General features: G+C 39.4%; 1 protein-coding gene and 1 pseudogene across 6 annotated transcripts in view; one reads left to right on the forward strand and one right to left on the reverse strand.

Moving 5' to 3' along the window:
- MANBA (mannosidase beta) overlaps positions 1-26,368 on the forward strand; it is a 110,223-nt gene that overhangs the window by 5,871 nt on the left and 77,984 nt on the right. For 4 of the 6 annotated variants that reach the window (XR_008296223.1, XM_027061579.2, XM_027061589.2 and 1 more), the window contains exons 2-5: positions 11,144-11,238; positions 14,895-15,000; positions 15,832-16,002; positions 22,879-23,002. Coding sequence is in view for 5 of the 6 variants with exons in the window: in XM_027061579.2 (XP_026917380.2) it covers positions 11,144-11,238; positions 14,895-15,000; positions 15,832-16,002; positions 22,879-23,002 (496 nt within the window). In the remaining variant the exon portion in view is untranslated. Of the gene's footprint in view, positions 1-187; positions 2,619-11,143; positions 11,239-11,801; positions 11,875-14,892; positions 15,001-15,831; positions 16,003-22,878; positions 23,003-26,368 lie in introns of those variants that run through there. The other 2 variants (XM_053217096.1, XM_027061599.2) reach the window with 2 other exon arrangements.
- LOC106984701 (RNA-binding protein 3-like) lies at positions 7,478-8,267 on the reverse strand (annotated as a pseudogene).

Raw genomic sequence — 26,368 nt, forward strand, 5'->3', positions numbered from 1 at the left:
TTTATTTATAGACCTCTTTATTTGTTACATATTTTCGAAAATGTCCCATTCATTAATGATGTATTTTATCACATAGATGTTTTAAAGTTTTATGTATTGAAATCTTACAAGGTTTTTTCCTTTTATGATTGTTTCTTTGTTTGATATTATGCTTTGAAAGTAATTCCCTCTCTCTCAATTAAATAAATATTTACAAATATTTCTTTTTTTGTAACTTTATAATTCCTTTTCATATTTAAAATATTGATCCATTTGAATTTTTTTCAAATGGTTAGTTTTTTATATCCCATAATTTAACAATTTCTCTTTTGTTCATTGATATAAAACATTAGTTTTTCATGTATGAAATTCTCATATACTGATACTTTTCTCATTCCCTCTTTTAAAATTACTTTTTAAAGCATTATAAATATTTAATGCTTAAAAAAATTTTTTTAAATGTTTATTTTTGAGAGAGAGAGAGAGAGCATGAGCAAGGTGGGGCAGAGAGACAGAGGGAGACACAGAATCTGAAGCAGGATCCAGGCTCTGAGCTGTCAGCACAGAATCCGATGCAGGGCTCAAATTCATGAGCTGCGAAATCATGATCTGCGCCGAAGTCAGACGTTTAACCTACTGAGCCACCCAGGCACTCCAAATATTTAATGCTTATTGAACAACAACAACAAAATTGATGCACAAAAATATAAAATATAAAGAACAAGGAAAGAATAATGAAAGGCATACTACAAAGCAGGAGTAATCACTGTAAAATTTTTCATGTGTATCTTTCCAGATTTTTCTAAGTATATACAAATACAATCATATAAAAATTAAATCAATTTCTGAAATAGTTTTGTAAGTACTTCTTCATTTAAAATATATGGTGAACATCTTTCTCCATCCACAAGTGTCTATAAATATAGATCTAGAATAATTTTTAATAACTATATAGATTCCATTTTGATGATGTGTTCTACACTTAAATCTACACTTAAAAATAGAAGAAAATATATTATAAATATATGAATATCTACATGTACTAAAAAATGGTAGGCACCAAATGCTTAGAACTTTTTCTCTAAATTTTATTACTGCCTTCTATCCTTCATAATGTAACTGGGACAGATGGTCAGAGAAGAAGATTTTGTATATTCTTGTACTCTGAAAGTAGCCAAGAGGCAATTGCCATGTGAATATACTTCTAAAGCTTTTTGTTATGGTGAATTTCAAACAAATAAAAAAAAAAGTAACTCAATGAACCCCCATTTACCCATCACCTGGCTTCAGCACAGTCCATTTTGTTTCTTTGTCCAGTCATTATACTACCCCTTACTTGAAGCAGTCCCAGATATCACATCATTTCATTCTCAAACATTTCACTGTGGGTCTCCAACTATAATACCATTATCACCATTTTAATATTTTTGTTGTGTTTCAGAGAAGGAGGTGTCACAATGATGGTCCAAAATGGCCAAACATAAATTTATTTTTAAAGAAGAGGTACTTTTTCTGGTTGCCATACTCACCTTCTACAAAAGACTTAAAAATGGGATACTTGGTTTTATTGGACCATTTTATGTGAAGTGATTTCAAAATCTTTTAGGAAAGGAATCATTTAAAGATCTATAGGGTTTCTAGAAGTTCGACTGCTTAAACAACGTGTGGCATTGAGGAGATAAATTAGCTAAGGACTCTGCATTTGAAGTTTAAATTTGAGCAGAAATAGTCATTCAGTTTTGAGGAAGAGAAAATCACAAGGTTTTTAAGCCTTTTTTCTTTTATTTTTTAAGCCTTTTTTTAAAGTTTATTCATTTATTATTTCTGAGAGATAAAGAGAGCACAGTGGGGGAGGGGCAGAGAGCAAGAGAGGGAAACACAGAATCCGAAGCAGGTTCTAGGCTCTGAGCTGTCAGCACAGAGCCTGATGTGGGCTCGAAGTCAGATGCTTAACTGACTGAGCCACCCAGGTGCCCCAAGCCTTTTTTTTTTTAAAGATAGCTTTAGAAAATCCTGATTCTTGGGGTGCCTTGGTTGCTCAGTTGCACACCCCACTCTTGTCTCACAATTTGTAGGTTCAAGCCCTGCGTCCAGCTCTGCACTGACAGCACAGAGCAGAGCCTGCTTGGGATCCTCTCTCTCCTTCTCTCTCTGCCTTTCCCCTGCTCATGCTCTCTATCTCAAATAAATAAACTTTAAAAAAAAAAAAAAAAGAAAATCCTGATCCTTAAACCTGGACACATGCTTCTTCGTTTGATGCCTTGTCAGGTGTATTTAGGGCATAGGAGGATTTGCTTCTCATGGCCCAACACTGGGAATCAAAGCATCATCTGAGAGTTCAATCTTTAGGCTGGCTGGTCTTCATCACCCATAGGTGTATATAGTCAACCTAGACTGTGAAATTCATCTGCATGTAATAACTATGTAATATTTTCCATGTGCAATGCACTCTCTTTGACCCTTTCAGGTGCACCTGTTCACATAATTCCCACCGCAACCCTGCGGAGAAGGTATCATTACTTATACTGACTGAGGCTCACACAAGTTATGGCCTAAGAGCATGCATCTAATAAATGGTGGGACAAGGATTCAACCCGCATCTTTTCATGACCCACGCTGCCTGTTGGCAAGAATAAATAGTAAGCAAAGAGAATAATTACTGTTTTAATTTAAAGATGTCCAGTAAACACAGTGATGAGCACAGCATACTACTGTTCAAAATATATCACTAGAAGCATCCCATTTGCCAGAAGTTCTTGATAAATGCAATAATTCCTGAGGGTCAGTGCACACATCACTTCCTTATTCTCTGTGACTCAGAAGTCTCTTAGTTTCAGCCATTACCTCTGTGCCTCAACTGGTCTGGTGCCTTCATCTCTAACTCTGTCCTCCTGATTTGTGTCTGGAGATTTGGCTCCACTCTTCTACCTGAATGTCTTCATGAAGTATTGAAACTCGATATATGCAGATACCTCTTCTCTCAACTCTCCCAATCCTTAGTTTTTCTTCTTTTATCTATCTCCTTTTTTTTAATGTTTACTTATTTATTTTTGAGACAGAGAGAGAGTGGGAGAGCACAAGTGGGGAAAGGGCAGAGAGAGAGAGAGAGAGAGAGAGAGAGAGGGAGACACAGAATTTGAAACAGGTTCCAGACTCTGAGCTGTTAGCACAGAGTCCAATGTGGGGCTCAAACCCACAAACCATGAGATCATGACCTAGGCTGAAGTCAGATGCTTAACCGACTAAGCCACCCAGGCGCTTCTACCTATTTCTAATAAGAGCACCAACATTTTCTCAGTAAATGAGGCCTGGAATTTTGGTGCCATTTTTGTTTCTTCTCACATATGTTGCAACTTGTGCAACTTGTAGGTCCAGCCTACAACAACATCTTATAACCATTCTGGCCAAGTCATTTGTACTGTTATCAACCTTGCTTATTGTTTTCTTTTTAAAAAAGAGGTCAACTGATTTTAGAAACAGATAAAGGAAATACAATTGATCCTTGAACAACGTGGGTTTGAATTTACACATGAATTTTTTTCAGTAAATACAGCACAATACTATAAATGTGTTTTCCTTATGATTTTCTTAACATTTTCTTTTCTCTAGCCTAGTTTATTGTAAGAATACAGTATATAATCCATATAACATACACAATATGTTAATTATGTTTTTGGTAAAGTTTCTGGTCAATAGTAGGCTATTAGTAGTTAAGTTTTTGGGGAGCCAAAAGTTAATCAGATTTTTGACCATGCAGGGTTTAGGAGCACTTACTGTTAACTGTACCCCTGAGGGTTAACTGTAATGATAAAAAAAATTTGAAGGTAGGGGGCACCTGGGTGGCTAAGTCGGTTAAGTGTCTGACTCTTGATTTCAGCTCAGGTCATGATCTCATGGTCATGAAATCAAGCCTAGGATCAGGCTCTGGCCTGGGCATGGAGCCTGCATTAGATTCAGTCTCTCTCTCTCTCTCTCTCTCTCTCTCCCTCCCTCCCTCCCTCTCTCTCTCTCTCTTTCTCCCCCCTCTTCCCCCTCATGTGTGCATGATCTCTTTGTCAAAAAAAAAAAACCAAAAAAAGAAGAAAAAAAAATTACAGGTGGGAAACATAATCAAAGCAAGTATTCTTCCGTCCCTGTCTCCTAGTTTTCTAGTTCCCTTCTACGGAAACAACTACAGTTAACCAGATTCTTGTGTATATTCATGTATCTTATGATACATGTCTATATACATATAGAGTTATCTGTATTTCCCTTCATAAAGGATAGCATTCTATGTATGTTGTTTGGTACTGACTTTTTTCTTTCACTTGACATCTCATAGAAGTCATTTCAGATCCGTACGTATAACAGTAATGACAGCTATCATTTGTTGAATGCTTGCTATGAGTAATGAATGGTTCTGAGCACCTTCCACATGTTACCTCTTGCAATGTTCATCCTGATCCTGGGAGGTACTATTATTATCTCTGTTCTAGAACTGAGAAAACAGAAGTATAGGGGTGTTGTATGAGCTTCACAAGCTCCCACAGGTATTAGGGCTAAGCTAGGGCTTGAACTCATGTGAACAAGATTGCTCCCCACTGCTGCTCTTACCTGTCAGCTCCATCCACACCCCTAGCTTCGTCCCAGAGGCAAGAACTATGGCTGCGCAGCTGTTCAACTGCCCACCCTTGCTCCTGAGCAAGTGTGATTTCCAACTCCTCTGACCCTCATGTCAGTCAAGAATCTCTCTCCAGGCATTTATGCTAATCTTTCATGAGTTCTACCCTGCACTGTGGAGTGGGCTAAGAAAATCATTTTGTTTCTCCTTTTAAATTCCCCTTTTAATACTCTTTGGTCAGAAAATAAGGAGTTTCCTTAACTCACAACCCCTTCTTACCTAGAGCTGTGTTAGATGTGAAGCAGTATTTACTAGTTTAAGGATTTTAAGCAAAAATAACATTAAGGCCAATCAAAATGTTTTGACTTATGAGGGTGCTTAGATGGCTCAGTCGGTTAAGCGTCCGACTCTCGATTTCAGCTCAGGTCATGATCCCAGGGTCGTGAGTTGGAGCCCCACGTTGGGCTTTATGCTGATAGCACACGGAGCCTGCTTGGAAGTCTCTCCTCTCTCTCTCTGCCCCTCTCCTTGCTCGCATGTGTACTTTCTTGCTCTCAAAATAAATCAACTTAAAAACATGTTTTGACTTATGGATTTGGGATCTCTTGTATATGTGAAGCTGCTGAAGTAAGAATCATAGCTGAGCTCATTTTGACAATGGATAAACAAGTTGGGAGTGTGCAGCTTCTTCTGAATGGAACAAATCAATATCCCTATGTGGGTTAGGGTAGATCAGCTTCCTATGAAGTCTTTTCTTCTTTTTCTTTTTATTATATGGTATCTAGTACATGGAAAGTTTTATGCACATGTGCATTTGTGACTTTTAAAGCCTATGATTAAATGAAGGCCCATGCACCTGCCATCCAGTTTATGAACCTGCACATTGCCAACACTATTGCAGTTACCTTGCCTCTCCCAATCCTATCACTTGCCTCCCCCTAAGGTAACCGCTATTCTGAGTTATCACTTTCTTGCTTTTTACAAATTAAGGTTTTATATATCTGTGTATCTTTTTTAAAAGTTTATTTATTTTGAGAGAGAGAGACAGCACGAGTGGGGGAGGGGCAGAGAGAGGGAGAGAGAGAGAATCCCAAGTAGGCTCTGCACTGACAATGCAGAGCTCAACGTGGGGCTCAAACTCCCGAAACTGTGAGATCATGACCTGAGCTGAAACCAAGAGTCAGATGCTTAGCTGACTGAACCACCCTGGCGCTCCCAAATATCTGTGTATCTTAATATATTGGTTACTTTTGCTTATTTTTAAATGAATGTTTTCTTAAACTTTATTTATTTTTTTTGCCTAAGTGTCCAAGGATATATCTGTGTGTGAAATAGTTGCAAAGACTTCCTTTTCTGTATTTAACTCCATTTGAAGTAATTACGTCTGGGATGGAATCACGCATTGGATTGAAGCAGAACTGGGGAGTGGAAACGCTATACCTGGTTAAGGAATTTATGTATCTCTAAATGGATGTAATAGATGAAGTTCAGAAGCTTACAGAGAAAATGGGACGGATAATGTTGTTTGCATGGCGTGGGGCCACATAGTCTGTTGATGTACAGCAGGTATGGTAAATGGCAATGATAAATAACCAGCCCTACATAGCATGTTTATCCCCTGGTTCCCACTTGGTAGTAGCACTGACTTTGTAACTGTTGACGACATTTGTGACATTAATGGCAGTATTAGGGAATGATTGAGTGTGTGGACTCTGGAGCCAGATGTCTTGGGTCTGAATCAGTGCTACACCACTTCATAGCCATTTGACTTTGAGCTTTGGACTCGTTGTTAGTAAAGGGGAATGAAGATAATACCTGTTCCATTGGGTCATGGGCACTAGGGTAGCTATCAGCTATTGTTGCTGTGATCATCTGGTATAAAAGTGTAGGTGTATTTGGCATGAGGCATTGTAGAATAGTTGAAAAAACGTTAGACTGCCTTGATTTAGTTCCTGGATGTACTGCTTAGTTGGGGGACCTCAGGAGGGGAATCTTTTGGAACTTTCGTTTCTTTCTCTATAAATGTACTGCATGTGTTGGTTATGAAGACAAAAGCATGTGAGTGGCTATCTCGGTTAACAAATGATACTTCTGTTGTTTTTTAGGGTTCGTGGGTTTGCCTAACAACTCAGTGACTTACGTGGTTTCTTAGTCATCAGGTGTAACACTGAACTGCTGCTAGCTTTATTTTATTTAATTTTTGTTTGTTTTCAGGTTTCACCTTTTTAAAGTTTATTTATTTATTTATAATGAGAGAGAAAGAGAGAGAGTGAGCATGAGCGGGGGGGGGGTGGGGTGGGGGCAGAGAGAGACAGGGAGAGAGAGAGCAGGCTCTGCGCTGTCATCGAGAAACCCCATGTGGGGCTAGAACTAACGAACCGTGAGATCATGACCTAAGCCGAAACCAAGAGTTGGGCGCTTAACTGACTGAGCCACCCAGGCACCCCCAGGTTTCAACTTTTTAATAAGTTCCATGAAGGATATCCTGGATGCTGGATAAGACACAACAGAGTATTTTTTTTCTTCCAGTATTAAAAAAAAATGACATTCACAAATGTCATTTTTTAAAGAAACTTATATGTAGTTAAGATGGTGACCTTGAATTAAAAAACACCTCTAATCATGTTCTTGATTTCTTGTAGTTGCATTTGGAAATTGCTTCCTGGTCATGATAAACATTGTGTACAGGCTCTTACAATGTCTCTAAGTGTACATTATTATTATTATTTTTTTTAAAAAGCACTCTGGCCAAACTTTTTTTTTTTTTTTTTGCCAGAATCAGTAATCCTGAGAGCCCAAACTAAAAACGTGGTAAAAGGAAAATACCCAAACTCAATAAATGTCCTAGGATTTGTCTTTAAGTGGGAGAAGATTTTTAAAAAACACATGAAGCTTTCTAAAAGGTCTTTAACAAGCTACCTTGGGAGCTCAGTTTAAAAATAGAAGTTGATGCACTAACACAGATGTTTCAGCGCAGCTCCAAAAATCTTTATAAGTACAGCCATTTGGAGGGATGATCCAGGATCAGAAGTTTTATTCCTTGTGTAGCTACTACATTAGATGCACATGCCTGAACTTGGAGGTCAAAATTGTCTCTGTCGTTTCCTCCTGAGTAGCGGTCATAACCACCCGGCTTCTACCACCAGTCTCTGGGCCTTCCACATCCATATCCATATCCTCCAGGCTGTTGTCATATCTGCCACTCCCATAGCTCTGGTCCCTACCACCTCTAGAGTAGCTACAACCACGCCCGTGGGCCCCAAAGGCACCGCCTCCAGTTCCCTTGGCTAACTTGCCCAGGTGATCCACACAGATCTGGCGACCATCCAGAGACTCTCCATTCATGGCTCCCATGGTATCTGAGGCATGCTCTGGATTGGTGAAGGTGGTAAAACCAAAACCCCAGAATCGCTGAATCTCACGGCCCTTGACAACGACCCTCTCAGAAATAGGACCAAACCTACTGAAGTGGTCTTCCAGAGTCTGCCCATCAGAGTTGAAGTTGAGCCCTTCCACAAAAAGCGTCCCTTGTTCAGAAGACATGGCAATGAGTTCAAGTACTGCAAATTAAGCAAAAGGACCAGAAGAACAGCTACCATCGAGGAGCTTATGAACGAAGGGAGTCAAACCATTCTAGAATCAAATTAAGTTGGCTGCTTAGCATTTGGAATAATGATTAGAAAGATAATATAAGCTTCTGCAACCTTTATTTTAGGGAGGTTAAAATATTTTCCCTTGGTAAGAGGAACTTTTGTTAGTAGACTTTATTTTTTGGAGCAATTTTAGGTTCACAGCAAAATTGAAAGAAAAATACAGACGGCTCCCATATATCACCCCCACCCCACATGCACAGCCCTCCCATTATCAACACCCCCCTGCCCCCGCCACCAGAGTGGTACATTTGTTATCATCAGTGAATCTATACTGACAAATCATTATCACCCAAAGTCTATAGTTTCCATTAGAATCCACTCTTGGTATTATATATTCTATGGATTTTGACAAATGTATAATGATATGTATTCACTATTGCAGTATCATTTAGAGAAGTTTCACTGCCTTCAAAATCCTCTGTGCTTTGCCTATTCACCCCTCTCTCCCTTAATCCCTGGCAACCACTGATCTTTTTACTGTCACCATAGTTTTACCTTCTCCAGGACACCATGTATTTGGAATCATGTAGTCTGTAGCCTTTTCAGATTGGCTTCTTTCAAGTAAAAGAAAAATTTTAACCTCTAAATTCTGTTTGTCAAGGGGTGCCTGGGTGGCTCAGTCGGTTGAGCGTCTGACTCTTGTTTTTGGCTCAGGTCATGATCTCACAGTTTATGGGATGGGCCCTGTGTCGTCAGCATAGACACTGCTTGTGATTCTCTTTCTCCCTCTCTTTCTGCTCCTACCCTGCTTGCACACGCATGTGCTCATTCTCTCTCTCTCTCAAAAAACAAAATAAACATTTAAATTCTGTTTGTCTAGAAAAAATATATCTCAGCAGCTTGCCCTCTTGAACTCAATAGGCACTTTCCTTCAAGGGGCTGGGAGACAGGAAGGGGAATTGTGCCCTGCAAACCAGATCATCAGCCGGCTCCAAGGCTTAGCAGGCTGACATGTTGCAACCACATTCGCCTTCACACCTTCCTTCTCATGATATTTTTAACTGTATTGGACTAAGTCCACAGTGTAGAGTTATAAATAAGGCTGGGTGGAGACACATGGACAAGCTAATGATTAGGTACCTCTTCAAACCTGTGTCCTTAAATATTTATTCCATGCTTATTCATTGGAGAGGCTGAGTGGTGTGTGTGTGTGGGAAGACAGAAAAGGAAGCAAGTTGGCTGGGCCCGGCACAGCCCATTTAACAGGATAAAACTCACTGTTAATCAGTCCTTAAAAATCAGCTTGGCGATATCAGTTGTTACTAAATCTCATCAACTACACCCTCCCCTAGTAGCTTATTAAAACATTTCTTCCAGTCAGGAGCAATTTCTGACTTGATACACACCCCACCATCTTGATATACACCCCACCGTTTTATAGTATGTCTTACAGATTTGTGCTCCAAGCAAGTGCCCAACTGACTATTGCTAGCCCAACGTGGTCATTGGTGGAAGTTAGGCAAAATTGGCTTTTCTTTCTCTATCTGGAGTTGCAGTGCAACTTGGCCCTGTCCCAGTTGGAGAAGACCGCACTGTTTCCATCTAGGTGGCTGTGATGTTGTTCACAGAAAGATGACTGAAAAGCTTCACTTGCCACTTTCTTTTCTGCCTCCTCGTCTGGGAGATAAAGGGTGGAAAATGAGTAGGAAAAGAAAGACCTAAGTATTACAAAAGGAAGGACCTGGGGCTGGACACTCAGCCAGAACAGTATCTCTGAACACCCGGCAGGCCAGTCGCCTAGGGCAGAGAAATTGGCAACCATTTTCAGTAAAAGCCTGGACACTATTTTAGGCCTCATGGGTCAAATGGCCTCAGTCACACCTACTCAACTCGGCAATTTAAAAAAAAAATTAAATGTTTATTTATTTTTAATGTTTATTTGTTTTTGAGAGAGAGAGAGAGGCAGAGCGTGAGCAGGGGAGGGGCAGAGAGAGAGAGAGAGAGAGAGACAGAATCTGAAGCAGCCTCCAGGCTCTGAGCTGTCTCTGAGCTGTCGATGTGGGGCTCAAACTCACGAACCATGAGATCATGACCTGAGCCAAAGTTGGACGCTCAACCGACTGAGCCACCCAGGTGCCCCTCAACTCTATTATAGCATGAAAGCTGCCATATATGATTTGTAAAGGAATGGGCATGGTTGTGCTCCAATGAAACTTCATTTATTGACACATGTCGATTCTTAGCTCCCTGGCCAGACGAAATCAGGCCGTGAGCTGTATTTGACCCATGGGTTGTAGTTTGCTGACCTTGTCTAGGAAAATATAGGCAACCTGAAGTTGGTCAGTGTGACGGTGGCTGTGCTGCCTGCGTATTCTCTGCAGAGATCCTTTTGTGCTCACTTGGTAAAGCTCAGTGGAAAATAACTTTGGAAATGCTAGGTGAATCCAAGGAGTGGGAGTTTTGCCGAGGTTTGGGTAGTACAGGAGAAGCATTCCCCCTGGAGGCCAGCTGGGATAGTGGCAGAAATGAGCACGGCGAGGATGACAGGGCTATGAGAGACTGAGGGCCTCACTCGGGAAGTGCTGACTTTCATTCTCTGCTAATACCTCGGAGGTTCTGTGTTTGGTTTTAACAAAGGCAGCCGGTCTTAATCTCCACACATGTTCTTATTGATCATGAAACTATATGATTTCTATCTCTAAGAACTTTCACTGAGGCATTTTGTTGGCATTTTTAAAAAACATTTTTTTGGTATATTTTGGTTATGTGAATGTTGTTAACTTTGTTGGAAGGGTAATGGTCTCTTAAATGGATGGAGCTTTTAACCTTGAGGATGAGATGTGCCTGCAAATGCATACTCCTAGGCCCAGGATTCATTAATTTTTAGGTGGCAAATAGCTATTGTTAATAATTTATTTCATGTTTATTTATTTTTGCATATTTAATCATCTGCCATGATTTTGATCACCAGGATCCTTACTACAGATTTAATGACCTTAAGTACAGATGGATCTCCTTGGATAACTGGACCTATAGCAAGAAATTTCAAATCCCCTTTAACATTAGGTATGTATGTGTGTGTGTCTATATCTACATCTGTATTTATTTAGTTATTGTTATTGAGCTTTCCTTCTTTCTGTCTCTGGAATAATCTTTTGTTTGTTTAGGCTGCATGTAAGAGAATTGTCAGACTAAAGCCTTGTCCTATAAAAGTGAATATATAATTTATATTTTGATTTGTATATAATGGTGCCACTGATCATTAGTCATGAAATTATGTCTTGTTCAGTGGTTTTAATGGAGTCACCTACACCTAGTCAGTTAGTTCTCTTATTTGCATTTCCTTCTATGTGTACCTTCCCCTCCCTATAATCAATAGAATGTGTATATTTACAATTTGTCAAGTAGGATCAGAGATCCATCATTTATTCCATGTGGTGTTAACCAGCCATCAAGGCCGTGGCATTGGCCTTATATTATGTTGTGAAGCCACGAGGAAAAACAGTATAATTTCAGTAACGTTCCACGTAGCAGAATGTAACCCAGTTATATCTACCGCCATTATTGCTAAATAAAAAAAAAATCCTCTGTCCCTTTTGTATGACTTTTTTTGGGTAATTATTTAACAGCCTGCTAAAAGAGAAATAAAACCAGAATATGGTGCTCAACATCAACATTGCTGTGCGCCATGTTCACGTTTGCAGATAATACTTAAAATATCTCTGTTAAGGGTCCTCTTTCATTTGAATTCAGCACTTCCAAATGTAAGCAATTGACTGTCCCACTTAAAGCTTCCTTTATATTCTAACAGTCTCATTGCTTCTCTTAATGTAACAACGCTTTTCTGATCCTCTATGCCTGAGGTGTTTTTGGCTTGTAATATCTTTTTTGCATCTCTGTATTCAATCTTCTTCTGTGTTTTGTTAATTTCTGCCTATCATTTCTCTCTTTAAGTTTATTTATTTATTTTGAGAGAGACAGAGACAGTGTGAGCAGGGCAGGGGCAGAGAGAGAGAGAGAGAGAGAGAGAGCGAGAGAGAGAGCGCGAGCCCCAAGCAGGCTCTGCACTGCAACACAGAGCCTGCCGTGGGACTTAAACCCATGATCTGAGATCATGACCTGAGCCGAAACTAAGAGTCAGACGCTTAACTGACTGAGTCACCCAGGGACCCCATCTTTAAAAAAAAAATTATTTTAGAGAGAGAGTGAGCAGGGGAGAGGCGCAGAGAGAGAATTTTAAGCAGGATCCATGCTCAGCATAGACCCTGACTGGGACTCGATCCCACAACTCTGGCTGAAATCATGACCTGAGCTGAAATCAAAGTCAGATGCTCAACCGACTGAGCCACCCAGGTGTCCCTCATTTTTCTTGATTCAGCCCCTTTCTCCTCATTTCCAGTTACCATGTTTGCCTAGGCCTTTGTTAGTAAGTGCCTGCAATTAGGCCAAAGCTGCATAACTAAATTTCTTGCTTTGTCTTTTTATTCTTCACTCTTGTATATAGAAACATTAGACTCATCTTCCCCACATCTTGGTTTTGCCCATGACATTCTTGCTCAAGAACGACAGTGTCTTCCTTTTAATTGGCAAAGCCAGTTTAATCTTATTTGCTTGTGTGTGAAAATAAATACTGCTTAATGTTGCCTATTCCTGTTCCACTTCCTGTGCCCTGCTGCCCTCTTGCCCTGCTGACTTGACCAGATTTCTCCCTTTAGCGCTCTAGCACAAGTCCTGCACCTGCACCTACCATGTTATCTTAATGTTGATGTCGTTTGCACTTCCTTGTTTTGAGTTTGCTCTTCCTCCGGGGTCTACCTTTTACCTAGACATTTTCTACTCATTAAAAAAAAAAAAAAAAAGAACAACTTTATTGAGACCTAATTCACACACTATACATTCACCCTTTTAAAGGATACAATTCAGGGGTGCCTGGGTGGCTCAGTCAGTTAGGTGTCTGACTTCAGCTCAGGTCAGGATCTCACGGTTCGTGAGTTTGAGCCCTGTGTCGGACACTTGCTGACAACTCAGAGCCTGGAGCCTGCCTTGAATTCTGTATCTTTCCTCTCTCGCACTTGTGCTGTCTCTTTCTCTCTAAAATAAATAAACCTTTAAAAAAAAGTATACAATTCAGTAGTTTTTAGTATATTCAAAGAGTTGTGCCACCATCGATCACTATAATCAGTTTTAGAATTTTCCTCACTTCAAAGAGAAAGCCATACCCATTACCAGTCATTCCCCGTTCCCAACGTCCCCACCCCCTCATCCCTATCCCAGCACTAGGCAGCCGCCAATTTATTTTCTGTGGATTTATCTCTTCTGGAAATCTCATATAAATGGAATTATACAATATGTGGACCTTTGTGACTTCCTTCTTTCACTTAGCATAATGTTTTCAAAGTTCATCCGTGTCGTCACATTCACCACTACTTTATTTCTTTTTATTGCTAAATAATATTTTATTGCATGGTTATACTACATTTATCCTATTCTTCTTTAAGGTCTTGTTTCTTTCTTGAAGTCTTTCCTTGTGACATAAGCTCCGATAGCACATATAGTCTGTCCAACAAGACTGTACTATAAACCAGAAGAGATGGAAAATTTTCTCTTTTTTTTTCCTGTGTTTTTGGCTTGAATGGCAACTAGACTGCAGATTCCTTAAATTCAGAGAGTGTTTTAGTTCCCTGTAAAGCTTAGCAGAGTGCCGAGCCCATAATAGGTATTCATAGATACTTGTTAGTTGGTTAATGTTTTCTCTTAGTGTCAGTAAATGTAATAGTTTGTGAAAAAAAAATTTTTTTTAATGCTGATTTTTGACAGAAGGGAGAGCGTGGGGAGGGACAGAGAGAGAGGGAGACAGAATCCCAAGCAGGCTCTGTGTTGTCAGCACAGAGCCCGATGGGGGGCTCGAATTCATGGACCGCGAGATCATGACCTGAGCAGAAATCAAGAGTTGGACACTTAACCGACTGAGCCACTCAGATGCTCCTGTGAAAATGTCTTATGTCTACTATTTAACTTGATTCTCATAAGTACTTTGTGAAGTCCTAAAAAAAGTCAATGCATTCGGAAATTATAAGCTATGCTCATGACTTTATAAGGCAATTGAAACATTATGGAGAAAGATAAACCAGAGCACTCAACAGAAAAATGTATTAAACCAATACTTATGAAAATTTCATTGGAAATTGAATTTTAAGAATGTGTATTTTCAGGGGTGTCTGGATGTCTCAGTGGGTTGAACATCCGACTTTGGCTCAGGTCATGATCTCATGGTTTGTGAGTTCAAGCCCTGCCTTGGGCTCTGTGCTGACAGTGCAGAGCCAGGAGCTTACTTCAGATTCTGTGTGTGTCTCTCTCTCTGCCTCTCCCCTGCTCTCTCTCAAAAATAAACATTAAAATTTTTTAAAAAAAGAATGTTTATTTTCTGTGAAATATTTACACCTTTAGTTTTAACTAATAAAGATTTATCAGGGCACCTGGGTGGCTCAGTCGGTTGGTTAAGCATCCGACTTTGGCTCAGGTTATGATCTCGCGGTTCGTGAGTTCGAACTCCGCGTCAGGCTCTGTGCTAACAGCTCAGAGCTTGGAGCCTGCTTTGGATTCTGTGTTTCCCTCTCTCTGTCCCACCCCTGCTCATGTTCTCTCTCTGTCTCAAAAACAAATAAACATTAAAAAATTAAAAAAAAGATTTATCTTGTTTAAAATTTTTTCTCTTTTTTTAGCAAATGGCAAAAAGTAAACCTGATTTTTGAGGGTGTTGATACAGTTGCAAAAATCCTGCTAAATAGTGTTCCTATTGGGAAAACAGACAACATGTTCAAAAGATATGTAAGTATACAGTGACATCAAGTTAAAAGAAACCTCCCTGTATGTGTTTGTGTGTTAATTGTTGTGAGTAGAGAAAGGTAAGTGCATAATTAATTGCCCGTGCAGGTAGGTACAAGCTCTTTGAAGCACTGGGTAAATTACCTTCACACTTGCCACATTGTAGAATGATGAAAACACCACAGACCCTATAATGTTGTGAAGATTTAATAAGCTAATTATATAAAATGATTGGCACAGTTCTTGGTTCTTGGCACGTGAGAAGTGTTCAACAAATGCTGTTCCCTTCTCTGTTATTTGGTGATCCAGAGTTTCATGAGAATTGACAATTGACCAACTATTAAAAAAGAAAATGCTCCATCCTGTCTGGAATGCTTACATTAAGATATCATGTTCTCATCTCCCTGCAAGGGTCAACTTTTCAAAACAAAAATAACTTATGACTTAGAAATACATGCTGTTCATACCAGAGAGTCAGGTTGTCCTGAAGCATCTAGGAAATCCTTGGCAGTTCAAGGCCATATGTAAATAGCCAGAGCAGACATTCCAGGGCTAAAGATATTTTCTGCTTGCTCTCTTTGCCTAAGACCATCATCTGTCAGTAAAAATAGAAGGAGAAACCTAGAAATCTACTTTTGGGTAGGAGAATGTGCTCAGTTGTAACCGTAAGCAGGCAACTAAGTTACACTGTTTCAGTGAAGTGCTTTCTTCTGCAAAAAAGGCTAACCCTAAAGATTTCAATTATTTTATGCATCTTTCATACATTTTTGCATATCTATATCTAAAGTTTTACACACAGGCCTACTTCCACATCTGTTCTTTCCTTTAATGCAGAGCTTTGATATTACCACTGTGGTTAGAAATGTGAACTCCCTTGAGCTGCGTTTCCAGTCCCCCGTGTTGTATGCGGCGCAGCGGAGCAAAGCTCACACTAGCTACTGGGTGCCTCCAGACTGCCCTCCGCCTGTGCAGAAGGGCCAATGCCACGTCAACTTCATTCGAAAGGTAACAGTCTTGCCAATGGAGGGGGCTTTAGCCTTGATGATAGGAGGTGCTATGTGGAAAATGCTTGTTTGAAGACACTCGTCATATTTCAGAATTTGGGCATCTCTTTCCTGTCTGCTTCATGGGACTGAAAACTTGAAATCAGAACCAGAAGATTTATGAATTTTTGTGGAGAATCTTTGCCTTCCTAGGTTTCCATCCTGAAGCATGCTTCAGAACTTAGGTAACAACAGAAAAAGAAGAAAAATAGGTGACTGATACTGTAAGTGCACGAAGTATTTTTTAACATTTAGGTTTATCAAACTTTTCACCAGAATGTGAGGTTCATATGTATTAGTGACTCTTGTTACTTGGAAGCCTTCTGCAAATATTAATATATTTGCTGATATATTCCAGCAGTTTAGTGCTAGGTTTTCATATAATCTAACAAAAATGACAAAATCCACAAGGTGATTATTTATTTATTTATTTTTTTGAGTTTCATCTGACTTTAAATGACTTGAGTTTATTCCATTATGTAGTTGGATTTTCTATGTGGCATTTAGTTTTTGTTTTTTATTCTTTACAGTTTATTTATTTATTTTGAGAGAGACAGAGACAGTGTGAGTGGAGGAGGGGCAGAGAGAGGGAAAGAGAGAATCCCAAGCGCAGAGCCCAATTCAAGGCTCGAACTCATGAACTGTGAGACCGTGACCTGAGCCGAAACCAGGAGTCAGACACTTAACCAACTGAGCCACCCGGGCTTCCCTGTGGCATTTAGTTTTTAATTTTATTTTTATTTAAGAAATTTTTAATTGTGGTAAAATACGCACAACACACAGTTTGCCATCTTAGCCATTTTTAATTGTGTAGTTCACTAGTATTAAGTATATTCACTTTGCTGTGAAACCGATCTCAAGAATTGTTTCATGTGGCAAAACTGAAAGCCTATACCCATTAAAAACAGCTCCTTATTTTCCCCTCCAGCCAGCCCCTGGAAACCACCATTCTTTCTGTTTCTGTGAGTTTCACTACTCATCTAAGTGGAATCATACTGTCCTATTCGTCACACAAATCCTATTTGACTTGTTATGCCTGGCTTATTTCACTTAGTGTGATGTTCTCCATGTTGTAGCATGTGTCTGAATTTCCTTCCTTTTTAAGCCTGAATAATATTCCATTCTATGGAATGGGTCATTGGAGCCTCCGGTGCCCCAGTGCCCGCAGGTCTCTTTGAGACCCTGCTTTCAGTTCTTTTGCATATATCCCAAGAAGTGGGATACTGGAGTGTATGGTAATTCTATTTTTAACTTCTTCAGAAATTGGCATGTAGTTTTAACAACAAATATAATCCTTGGTTTCATTGTGAAGATACAAACTGTATTTTTCCGGTACTTGTTAGCAAAAACCTCAGTTGATAAATTCTGATTATTTACATTAGGTGGCTCTCTTCAGAATGGATGGATTAATCATTAGGTTGTGTTTCCGTAATATAAGTACTGAGGTCAAAATTATACCCCCTCTTGTTTAACTCAACCTAGCTAAAGTTGTGTCAGTACCTTTTTTTATTTTTTATTTTTATTTATTTATTTTTAAAATTGACATCCAAGTTAGTTAGCATATAATGCAGTAAAGTTTTCCGGAGTAGATTCCAGTGATTCATCCCCTATGTATAACACCCAGTACTCATCCCAACAAGTGTCCCCCTTAATGCCCCTTACCCATTTAGCCCATCTCCCCCCACAACCCCTCCAGCAACCCTCAGTTTGTTCTCTGTATTTAAGAGTCTCTTATGTTTTGTTCCCCTCCCTGTTTTAATATTATTTTTGCTTCCCTTCCTTTATGTTCATCTGTTTTGTATCTTAAATTCTCATTTGAATGAAGTCATCTGATTTTTGTCTTTCTCTGACTGACTAATTTCACTTAGCATAATACCCTCCAGTTCCATCCACTTAGTTGCAAATGGCAAGATTTCATTCTTTTTGATTGCCGAGTAATACTCCATTGTGTGTGTGTGTGTGTGTGTGTGTGTGTGTGTGTGTGTGTGTATCACATTTTCTTTACCCATTCATCCATTGATGGACATTTGGGCTCTTTCCATACTTGGCTACTGTTGATAGTGCTGCTATAAACATTGGGGCGCATGTGCCCCTTTGAAAGAGCACACCTGTATCCCGTCTTTAAGGACACTTTTAAATTTCAGTTCTGACCTTTATATGGTCTTTCTTTAATCACTTCAAATATTTGGTAGCAATTTGCTTGACTGTTTTAGGTGTAGTATCAGTCTCTTAATATAAGCATTTGCTCCTGTTACTATAAAGGAATCATCTGTAACTGAACACTCAGGTATTCAATGGAATACTATGTACTTATACTTCTGTTTATAATTCATCTCTTGTTTCTGGTCTTCGGCGTCAAATGGCACAATGGTTTGAATACTAAAGTTTGCACTTTTTCTCTCTCCTCTTCTATCTTTCATCTTCTATCAGAATGAGGACTTCCTGAATCCTAATTTACTTTTCATGTCTTCAATAAAATGATATATATGTTATGCACATATCCGTGTAGTATTTTTCCTCTGCCCCCCATTCAGTCTGTGGCATTTAAAACACAGTTTCAGGTTATCTTGATAGAACAAAGCCCTCGTCCCTGAAATCAAGAATCAGACCCATGACTCTGCCCTCACAGTGTGTGGAGCACTAACCCTGGGGCAGACTTGCCAGAACAGTGAATTGTGTCTTATTGTTTCTGGCTATACCGACATGGTCCATTGGGAAGAGGCCTGAATTGGGAGAGCAAGGCAAGAATCTTAGATCTGAATTCTGGATTTATGACCCATAAAGATCTTAGGGAAGTCCATCGTTTGTGAATGGAGCTAATCCCTTCTCTTCTTGACTGAGTCGGTAAGAGCATATAGTGAAATAATAATGTGAGTGCAATTTGCATACTGTAGAGTGCTATACAGCTATTCAAAATGTAGAGTGGGAGGGGGCTCCTGGGTGGCTCAGTATATTAAGCATCTAATTCTTTATTTCAGCTCAGGTCATGATCTTGCAGTTGTGAGATCCAGCCCCATGTCAGGCTCTTCACTGAGGCTCTTCTCTGCCCCTCCCCTGTTCAAGAGCATGCTCTCTCTCTCTCTTCTTCTCTGTCTCTCTCTCAAAGTAAATAAACATTAAAAAAACAAAATGTAGGGTGGTGTTATTACTTATTTTGGAGACTTATTTCTATAATTATAGACTTCTAAGTATGTAACTGATTATATGCAGTTAGTGGGGTAGAGATATCAGCACAAACCCCCTCTTGTCTCTGCTTCCTTCTTTGTCCTGCCTGGATGGTGTGACCTCTCACTTCAGCTACTCTCTTAGCTATATTCTCCACCATCCTCCTTGTTTTCCACCTACATCTCTGGACATTCCTTCTAAGTTGCTTTATCCAGATCAACCTCCACCTCTTGGAAGTTATATTATTCATGCTTCTTTCTGTTATAGGCACTTTCCTTCTCTCATTTTATATCCTGTCTAGACTATCTCATTTAGCTTCACTTCTTCAATAACCAGTTGAATTTCTAATGACTTCTAATATTGTATCTTCAGTCCAGACTTCTCTTCAATTCCAGACCTTATACTGGATTGCCTATCTGGCATCTTCACCTGCCCGATTCCTGGGGACCTAAAGATTCAGGATGTCCAACACTGTGCTTGGATCTAAACCCTTCTCCCAGGGCTCCCTGTCTGGCTGAATGGAATGCCATCCAGAACAGTTGCTAAAGCCAGAAACCTAAGAGTTATTTTTGGTAACTCCCTCTCTCTCTTTTCCCTCCTCCAACACACCACTGAGTCATTTTGACCATGTGGACATTATGACTTTAATAGTTCCTAAATCTTCCCATGCTGTATTTCTACTACCATGCTTGAGTTCAATCTATAATAATTTCTTGCATGAAATATTGCCCTGACCACCTAACTGGTATCCTGCAACCTCATTTGCCTTCCTCCAATTAATTTTCTACAGAACAGCCAGAATGTTCTTTTCAGACAAAAATCATTACAGCACTCCCTTCTTAAAACTCTTCAACAGCTTCTCATTGCCTTTAGGCTAAAGTAATGGGTCTTAGTTCTGTCTGGCTCATGCCCATTTCTCCAGTTTTCTCTGTCTCTTCCCATCATTCCCTCTTCATCTCCTGCAATGTACCATAGTTTCTTGCACCTCAAGGCTTTTGTACATGCTGTTCCTTCTGAAAAGGATGCTTTTACTTCCTTCTCCCCTAAACACACTGGACAAATGGTACTTACCCTTCAGATCACCATGTAAAAGTCACTATTATTCAGGGAAACTTGTTCTGACACCCCCCACCCCCCGCCATTATACTGTCCCTGTCGACGTCTTTTGCATTTGTGATTGTTTGTTCAATACCTGAGTTTCCTGCTGTACTGTGAACACTGTAAACAGAAGGACTGTCTGTTTTGTATACTGATGTACTTCCAGCCTTGAAACAAAGAAGGCAGTTCACAAACATTTTTTGAATAAGTGAAAACTTTTATTTGGAGAAGTTGTATGAATAGGAGTGATTTGTAGCCCTTGGTGGGGAAAATAGTCTGCCTTATAAGATGTTGAATATTTTTGCCCTCCTCCTTATTCCTGTCTCTAAGAAAGGAATTGTGTACCTGAATGAACTTATAAACTCTTCAGTAAATAACCCCAAGATGATTTTCATTCCAAACATGAGAATCTGATACAAATGTGGATGCTATGAAGTAGTTTTAATTCTTTGTTTGTCTCTGTAGTGGAAACTAATTTATCTCTCTCTTAGATAAATACAGATCTTATGAAATAATACTTTTTTTTTTTTTGAGAGAGAGAGGGCGCAAGCCAGGGGGAGAGTGGCAGAGGGGGAGAGAGACAGGGACAGAGACAGAGACAGAGACAGAAAGAGAATCTAAAGAGGCTCAGTGCTGAGCATGGGGCTTGATCCCACTACCTTCAGATCATGACCTGAGCTGAAATCAAGAGTCAGAGTTGGATGTTCAACTGACTGAGCCACCCAGGCGCCCCAGCAAATAATACTTTAAATGAGAACAGTTTGCCAATTCCTCGGGCTCTGTTCTACAAATGCTCCATTCAGAAAAATCTCAGTACTCCCTCTTCCCCTGGTGCTTATTCCTTTTTATTTATTATTATTTTTAATTTTTTTACATTTTTTATGTTAAATATAATTTATTGTCAAATTGGTTTCCATACAACACCCAGTGCTCATCTCAACAGGTGTGCTTATTCCTTTTTAAAAGCTGAGCTCATAACCTCACATATTTGATTATCTTTATTTTTTAATGTTTCCTCATTTTTTATAGTTATTGCATTTAAATAGAATATTCTTTATGGTATTAAATTTAAATACAATGCTAAGTTCAGAGATATTTTGGAGAAGTTTAAAGAGTGACTAATTGTGTTGCTTCAGTATCATATGCTTTTGAAGAATAAATGTACATAATCAGATTTTATGTTCTTAAAACATTTCTGCCAAATTTAACTATGTTGCATAGGTTCCTATATGAGTTATTGTATTAGTTACCTACTGGTGTATAACAAATTATGCCCAAACTTACCAGCTTAAAATAACATTTTTAATCATAGTTTCTATCAGTCAGGAATCTGAAAGTGACTTAGCTGGGTGCCTCTGGTTCAAGGCCAGTCATGAGGTTACAGTCAAGCCAAGAAAGGACCAGGGCTGTGGTGACCTCATGGCTCTACTAGGTCTGAAGTGTCTGTGCCTAAGTTCACACATGTGGTCATCAGTAGGCCTCAGATTGGCTTCTAAACTCGCCATGTGGGCCTCTCCACTGAGCTGCCTCACAACATGGCAGCTGGCTTCCCTCATGGCTAGGAGAGAGCAACAGTGAGCACCTAAAACAGAAACTGCAGTTTTTTTTATAACTTGTTTGGAAACGATATCACCTCTGCTGTATTCTCTTGGTTGGAAGTGATTCACTAGGTCTAATCCATACTCGAGGAGAGGGGATTGCATAGGGCATGAATACCAGGAGGGAATCATTGTAGGCCATTAAAAATTTTTTTTTAACGTTTATTCATTTTTGAGAGACAGAGAGAGACAGAGTGTGAGGGGGGAGGGCCAGAGAGAGACATACACACAGAATCCGAAGCGGGCTCCAGGCCCTGAGCTGTCAGCACAGAGCCCGATGCGGGGCTCAAACTCACAAATTGTGAGACCATGACCTGAGCCGAAGTTGGACGCTTAACTGACTGCGCCACCGAGCACCCCAGTTGTAGGCCATTTTAAATGCTCCATATGGGACACACACATATACACAGAGTATGGACTTAATTGTATGTCTCCCCTGAGTTTTTATGTTGAAGTACTAATCCTCAGTGGCTGAAAATCTACCTTGTTTGGAGATAAGGTCTTTAAAGAGGTGATGAAGTTAAAGTGAGACCTTTAGGGTGGGAGATAGTCCAGTATGAATGATGTCCTTGTTTGGAGATAAGATCTTTAAAGAGGTGATGAAGTTAAAGTGAGACCTTTAGGGTGGGAGATAGTCTAGTATGAATGATGTCCTTGTAAGAAGAGGAAATGCACGTGTGTGTGTGTGCATGGAAAAAGACTGTGAAAACACAGTGAGAAGGTGACCCTCTGTAAGCCCAGGAGAGAGGCTTCAGAGGAAACCAAAGCTTCCCCCACTTTGATGTTGGATTTGCCAGGCTCTAGAACGGTGGAAGAGTAAATTTCTGTTGTTGAAGCCACTGGTCTGTAGTATTTTGTTATGGCCACCCTAGCAAACTAATATGCATGCATATGATATTTTAAAAGAAAAAGCTTTTCACAGTTGTTTAAATGTCATGGTAATTGGAATGCATCTTTTCCCCCCCTGGAAATTACAGGAGCAGAGTTCCTTTAGTTGGGACTGGGGGCCGTCCTTCCCTACCCAGGGCATCTGGAAAGATGTCAGAATCGAAGCCTATAATATTTGTCATCTGAACTTCTTCACGTTTTCCCCTATCTACGGTAAGCTAAGAGATGTGCTTTCTTGTTTGTCTTTTTTGAGCCTCCTCTATGTTATAAGCATTGGGTTTATAATCTGAAGATATAGATATACTTTCCAGAAGTTCATTTAAAAAGAATTGGGGGGGACGTTAAATTTCTATGTGTGAAAAATACACACAGACTGTGATTTGTCATGAAAATTTACGGTATAAAGCAGGAAGGAGGCAGATAGATACTTTTAAACATATTTTGAAAAGAAGATGAGAGAAAGCCAGAGTAGCTCTGGGTTTTTCTGAGCTAAGTGTTCCTTCTAAAAGGCCTGCTGTTTTGTGCTCCTCCCTGTGGCCTCTGTCCCCGCTTTGAGAACTTCACTGTGCTGAGGTCTTGATTTGCTTCGATCACTGCGCGTTTTCTCCTCTGAAGGCCATGCCACACTAGCCTTGTTAAGAGTTGAAAATAAACCGGAACGCACACAGAGCATACAGAAAATTTTGTAAGATAAAGAATACTACTTTCTCAGCGAAAGGAATGATTCCCAAGACAGGAGCACTGAATAAACTGTCAGAAATTTCACTGAGCTCCACGAATCCATGAAGAGCCGGTCAGATATTTTTGTTGAGTTGTTTGCCCAGCACTGTGTGTGTTTGTTTGTTTGTTTAGAAAGGAACTAGAGTTAGTATACTCATGCCTGCACATTGGTGGAGATAAGGGAGGGAAGATATGAACAGTTACACCAAACAAGACTGTGTAATAACCTTGTGGGGTGGGACGCTGGTAGTTCAGAAGATCAAAGATCAGTGAGGATTTGAGAAGTCAGGGAAATCGGTGAAGGGGGATCTTGAGTGATACCTTGCGAGGCTCGGTCCAGTTACGTGCAGGCCTACCTGGATGGAATCAGCAAGCAAGAATGTGGCGGTGTGTCTGTGTAAGAGTCTTGGTGACCTGACATTGCTGTTCCATCCAGCCAAATCAGTCTTGTAAAGGCAGAAGACAAAAAAAAAGCAAATCAGAGATGGTTGATAATTGAGGTTGTTAGGTGCTGCTGGCATTTTTAAACGTTAAAAAGGCATGAAAAGACGCAGTTTAAATTGCGTGTGCAAATGTGGCTGCCCACAGCTCTCTAGTTTAGTGCTTCTAAAGTATTCAGAGGTATGACTTGAACTGAGTTCTGCTACTAAAATCAAAGGATGGTTCATTCTTCCCCATCCCCACCAATATTTTTTTCTCAGGTATATAATAAAATCCAGTGTGAGGAGAGGTCTGATTTCGCAAGAAGTTATTTATTTCATTGTTTTGAAGCTTAATCAGTGTTTTGGGTGGTTTGCAAGAAGTGCTATGAATACTAAATACCCTGATATCTGAAAACATTTGAATAACACTGCTCTAGTTTAATTTAAAATTTTGAATATGAAGCTAAACATTTCTTCCTGAGTATGAGTCATTACAGTTCAGTTTATTAGTCACTAGTGACTGGGTGAATTTTGTCTGGATTAAATCAACTTAAATGAGGTTTAAAATTTAATTTAGATTCTCAGTGTAATCAATTCCCCGTGTCAACTACATTTTTCCTATTTTGTGACTGCAGTATATTTCATACTTAACATATAGAAAAATGTTTCCTGTTCATAGGATATGCCCTGTGCATATCAAGCAGTAATTCTTATATTTCTGATTAATTTTATAGACTTCAATTTGGTTATTTGATGTAATAAAGACAATTGAAGCATAAACACGTAAAAGTGAGATGAAGAACTTCCTTTAGGAATTTTTTCCAGAATTTTTTTTTTCAATTTTTCTTTGAAAGACAGCAATCATCCCTGAAATCAATAGATATTTAAAAGTTGAAAAATAATGGGACGCCTGGGTGGCTCTGTTGGTTAAGTGTCTGACTTCGGCTCAGGTCATGATTTCACGGTTCGGTTTGTGAGTTTGAACCCCATATGGGGCTCTCTGCTGTCAGTGCAGAGCCTGCCTGGGATCCTCTGTCCTCTCTCTGCCCTCCTGCCCCCCCCACCCCATCATGCACACACACTTTCTCTCTCTCAAAATAAAAAACACATTTAAAAAAAGAGAAAGTTGGAAAATAATAAAGAGAATAAGCTAATATTTTTATGCATTTATTTGGTACATAATTTGAGGCAGGCATTGTGAGAGGCACTAAAAGTTTTTTATTTATTTATTTTTAATTTTTTAATGTTTTATTTTTGAGAGAGAGACAGACAGAGTGCGAGCGGGGAGGGGCAGAGAGAGAGGGAGACAGAATCTGAAGCAGGCTCCGGGCTCTGGGCTCTGGGCTGTCAGCACAGAGCCTGAAGAGGGGCTCAAACTCACGGACTGTGAGATCATGACCTGAACTGAAGTCGGACGCTTAACCGACTGAGCCACCGAGGCGCCCCAAGTTTTCTTAAAAGGATTAGTTTGTAGTTAAAACCAGATACATGTATTTTTTCTTTAAAATCAAATCTTTTAATTTTTAAAATTTAAGCATGAAATGAGGTTGGTCAGAACCAAAGCAAACAGTGGCTATCTCTGGGTAATAGTGCTACACACAGTTTGTATTTTATTCTTCTGCTCAACTGTCTTTTCCAGATTTCTATGCTGAGCTTATATTGTTTCTGTAGTAAGGGAAGAAAGCAGTTAAGAGACTCTATTTAGTAATTTTAGCCAACTCATTAGGAAAGGCTAAATGAATTTGACTGTGTGGCACTTTCTGCTTTCTCCCTGCTGAGGCTACAAAAAGATCACCTTTTTGCTTCTCCAAATGTTCAAATCATTTCTGAATTTAAAATTGGTGAGTTTACCACTGAAGAGCAAATGGCCAACCACACTCCCCAGTTTAATTGTGTGCAGAAAAAAGGCTCTTTATTTTTTGAAAATTAACTTGAAATTCTTGTGAGTTAGTTTACTTTATGTATATAATAAATGTATCATTATATATATATTTTTTCCTTTTCTGCATTCTCAGTCCTTATGATGGAGGTTTCTAAACTTTTCATTTTTCAGTATTCTGTAGTCATTTGTTTGATTTTGCCCTAACCTCAGCTTCCTCAATGATTTTCACATATTCTTAATTTTTAACATAGTAAGAACAAATTTATATTTGAAAAAAATACTGAGGTCAAAGGAAAGCAAGAATTACTCCTGTTATATCTTAACTCTTGCCATTTATCTAGATATTTAAAGATACCAATTCATTGATGTGACTTTCTTTAAAACCTTATTAGAAAATATTTATTTGAATAATTCCTCCTTAGCCCTGAAATATTCTAATTCAGGTTTTATTTTTTTTTATCATTAAAAAAGATTTTTTTCAATGTTTATTTATTTTTTTGAGAAAGAGAGAAACAGAGTGTGAGCAGGGGAGGGGCACAGGGAGAGCGAGACACA

Source organism: Acinonyx jubatus, chromosome B1 (assembly GCF_027475565.1).
Source record: "Acinonyx jubatus isolate Ajub_Pintada_27869175 chromosome B1, VMU_Ajub_asm_v1.0, whole genome shotgun sequence".
NCBI lineage: Eukaryota > Metazoa > Chordata > Mammalia > Carnivora > Felidae > Acinonyx > Acinonyx jubatus.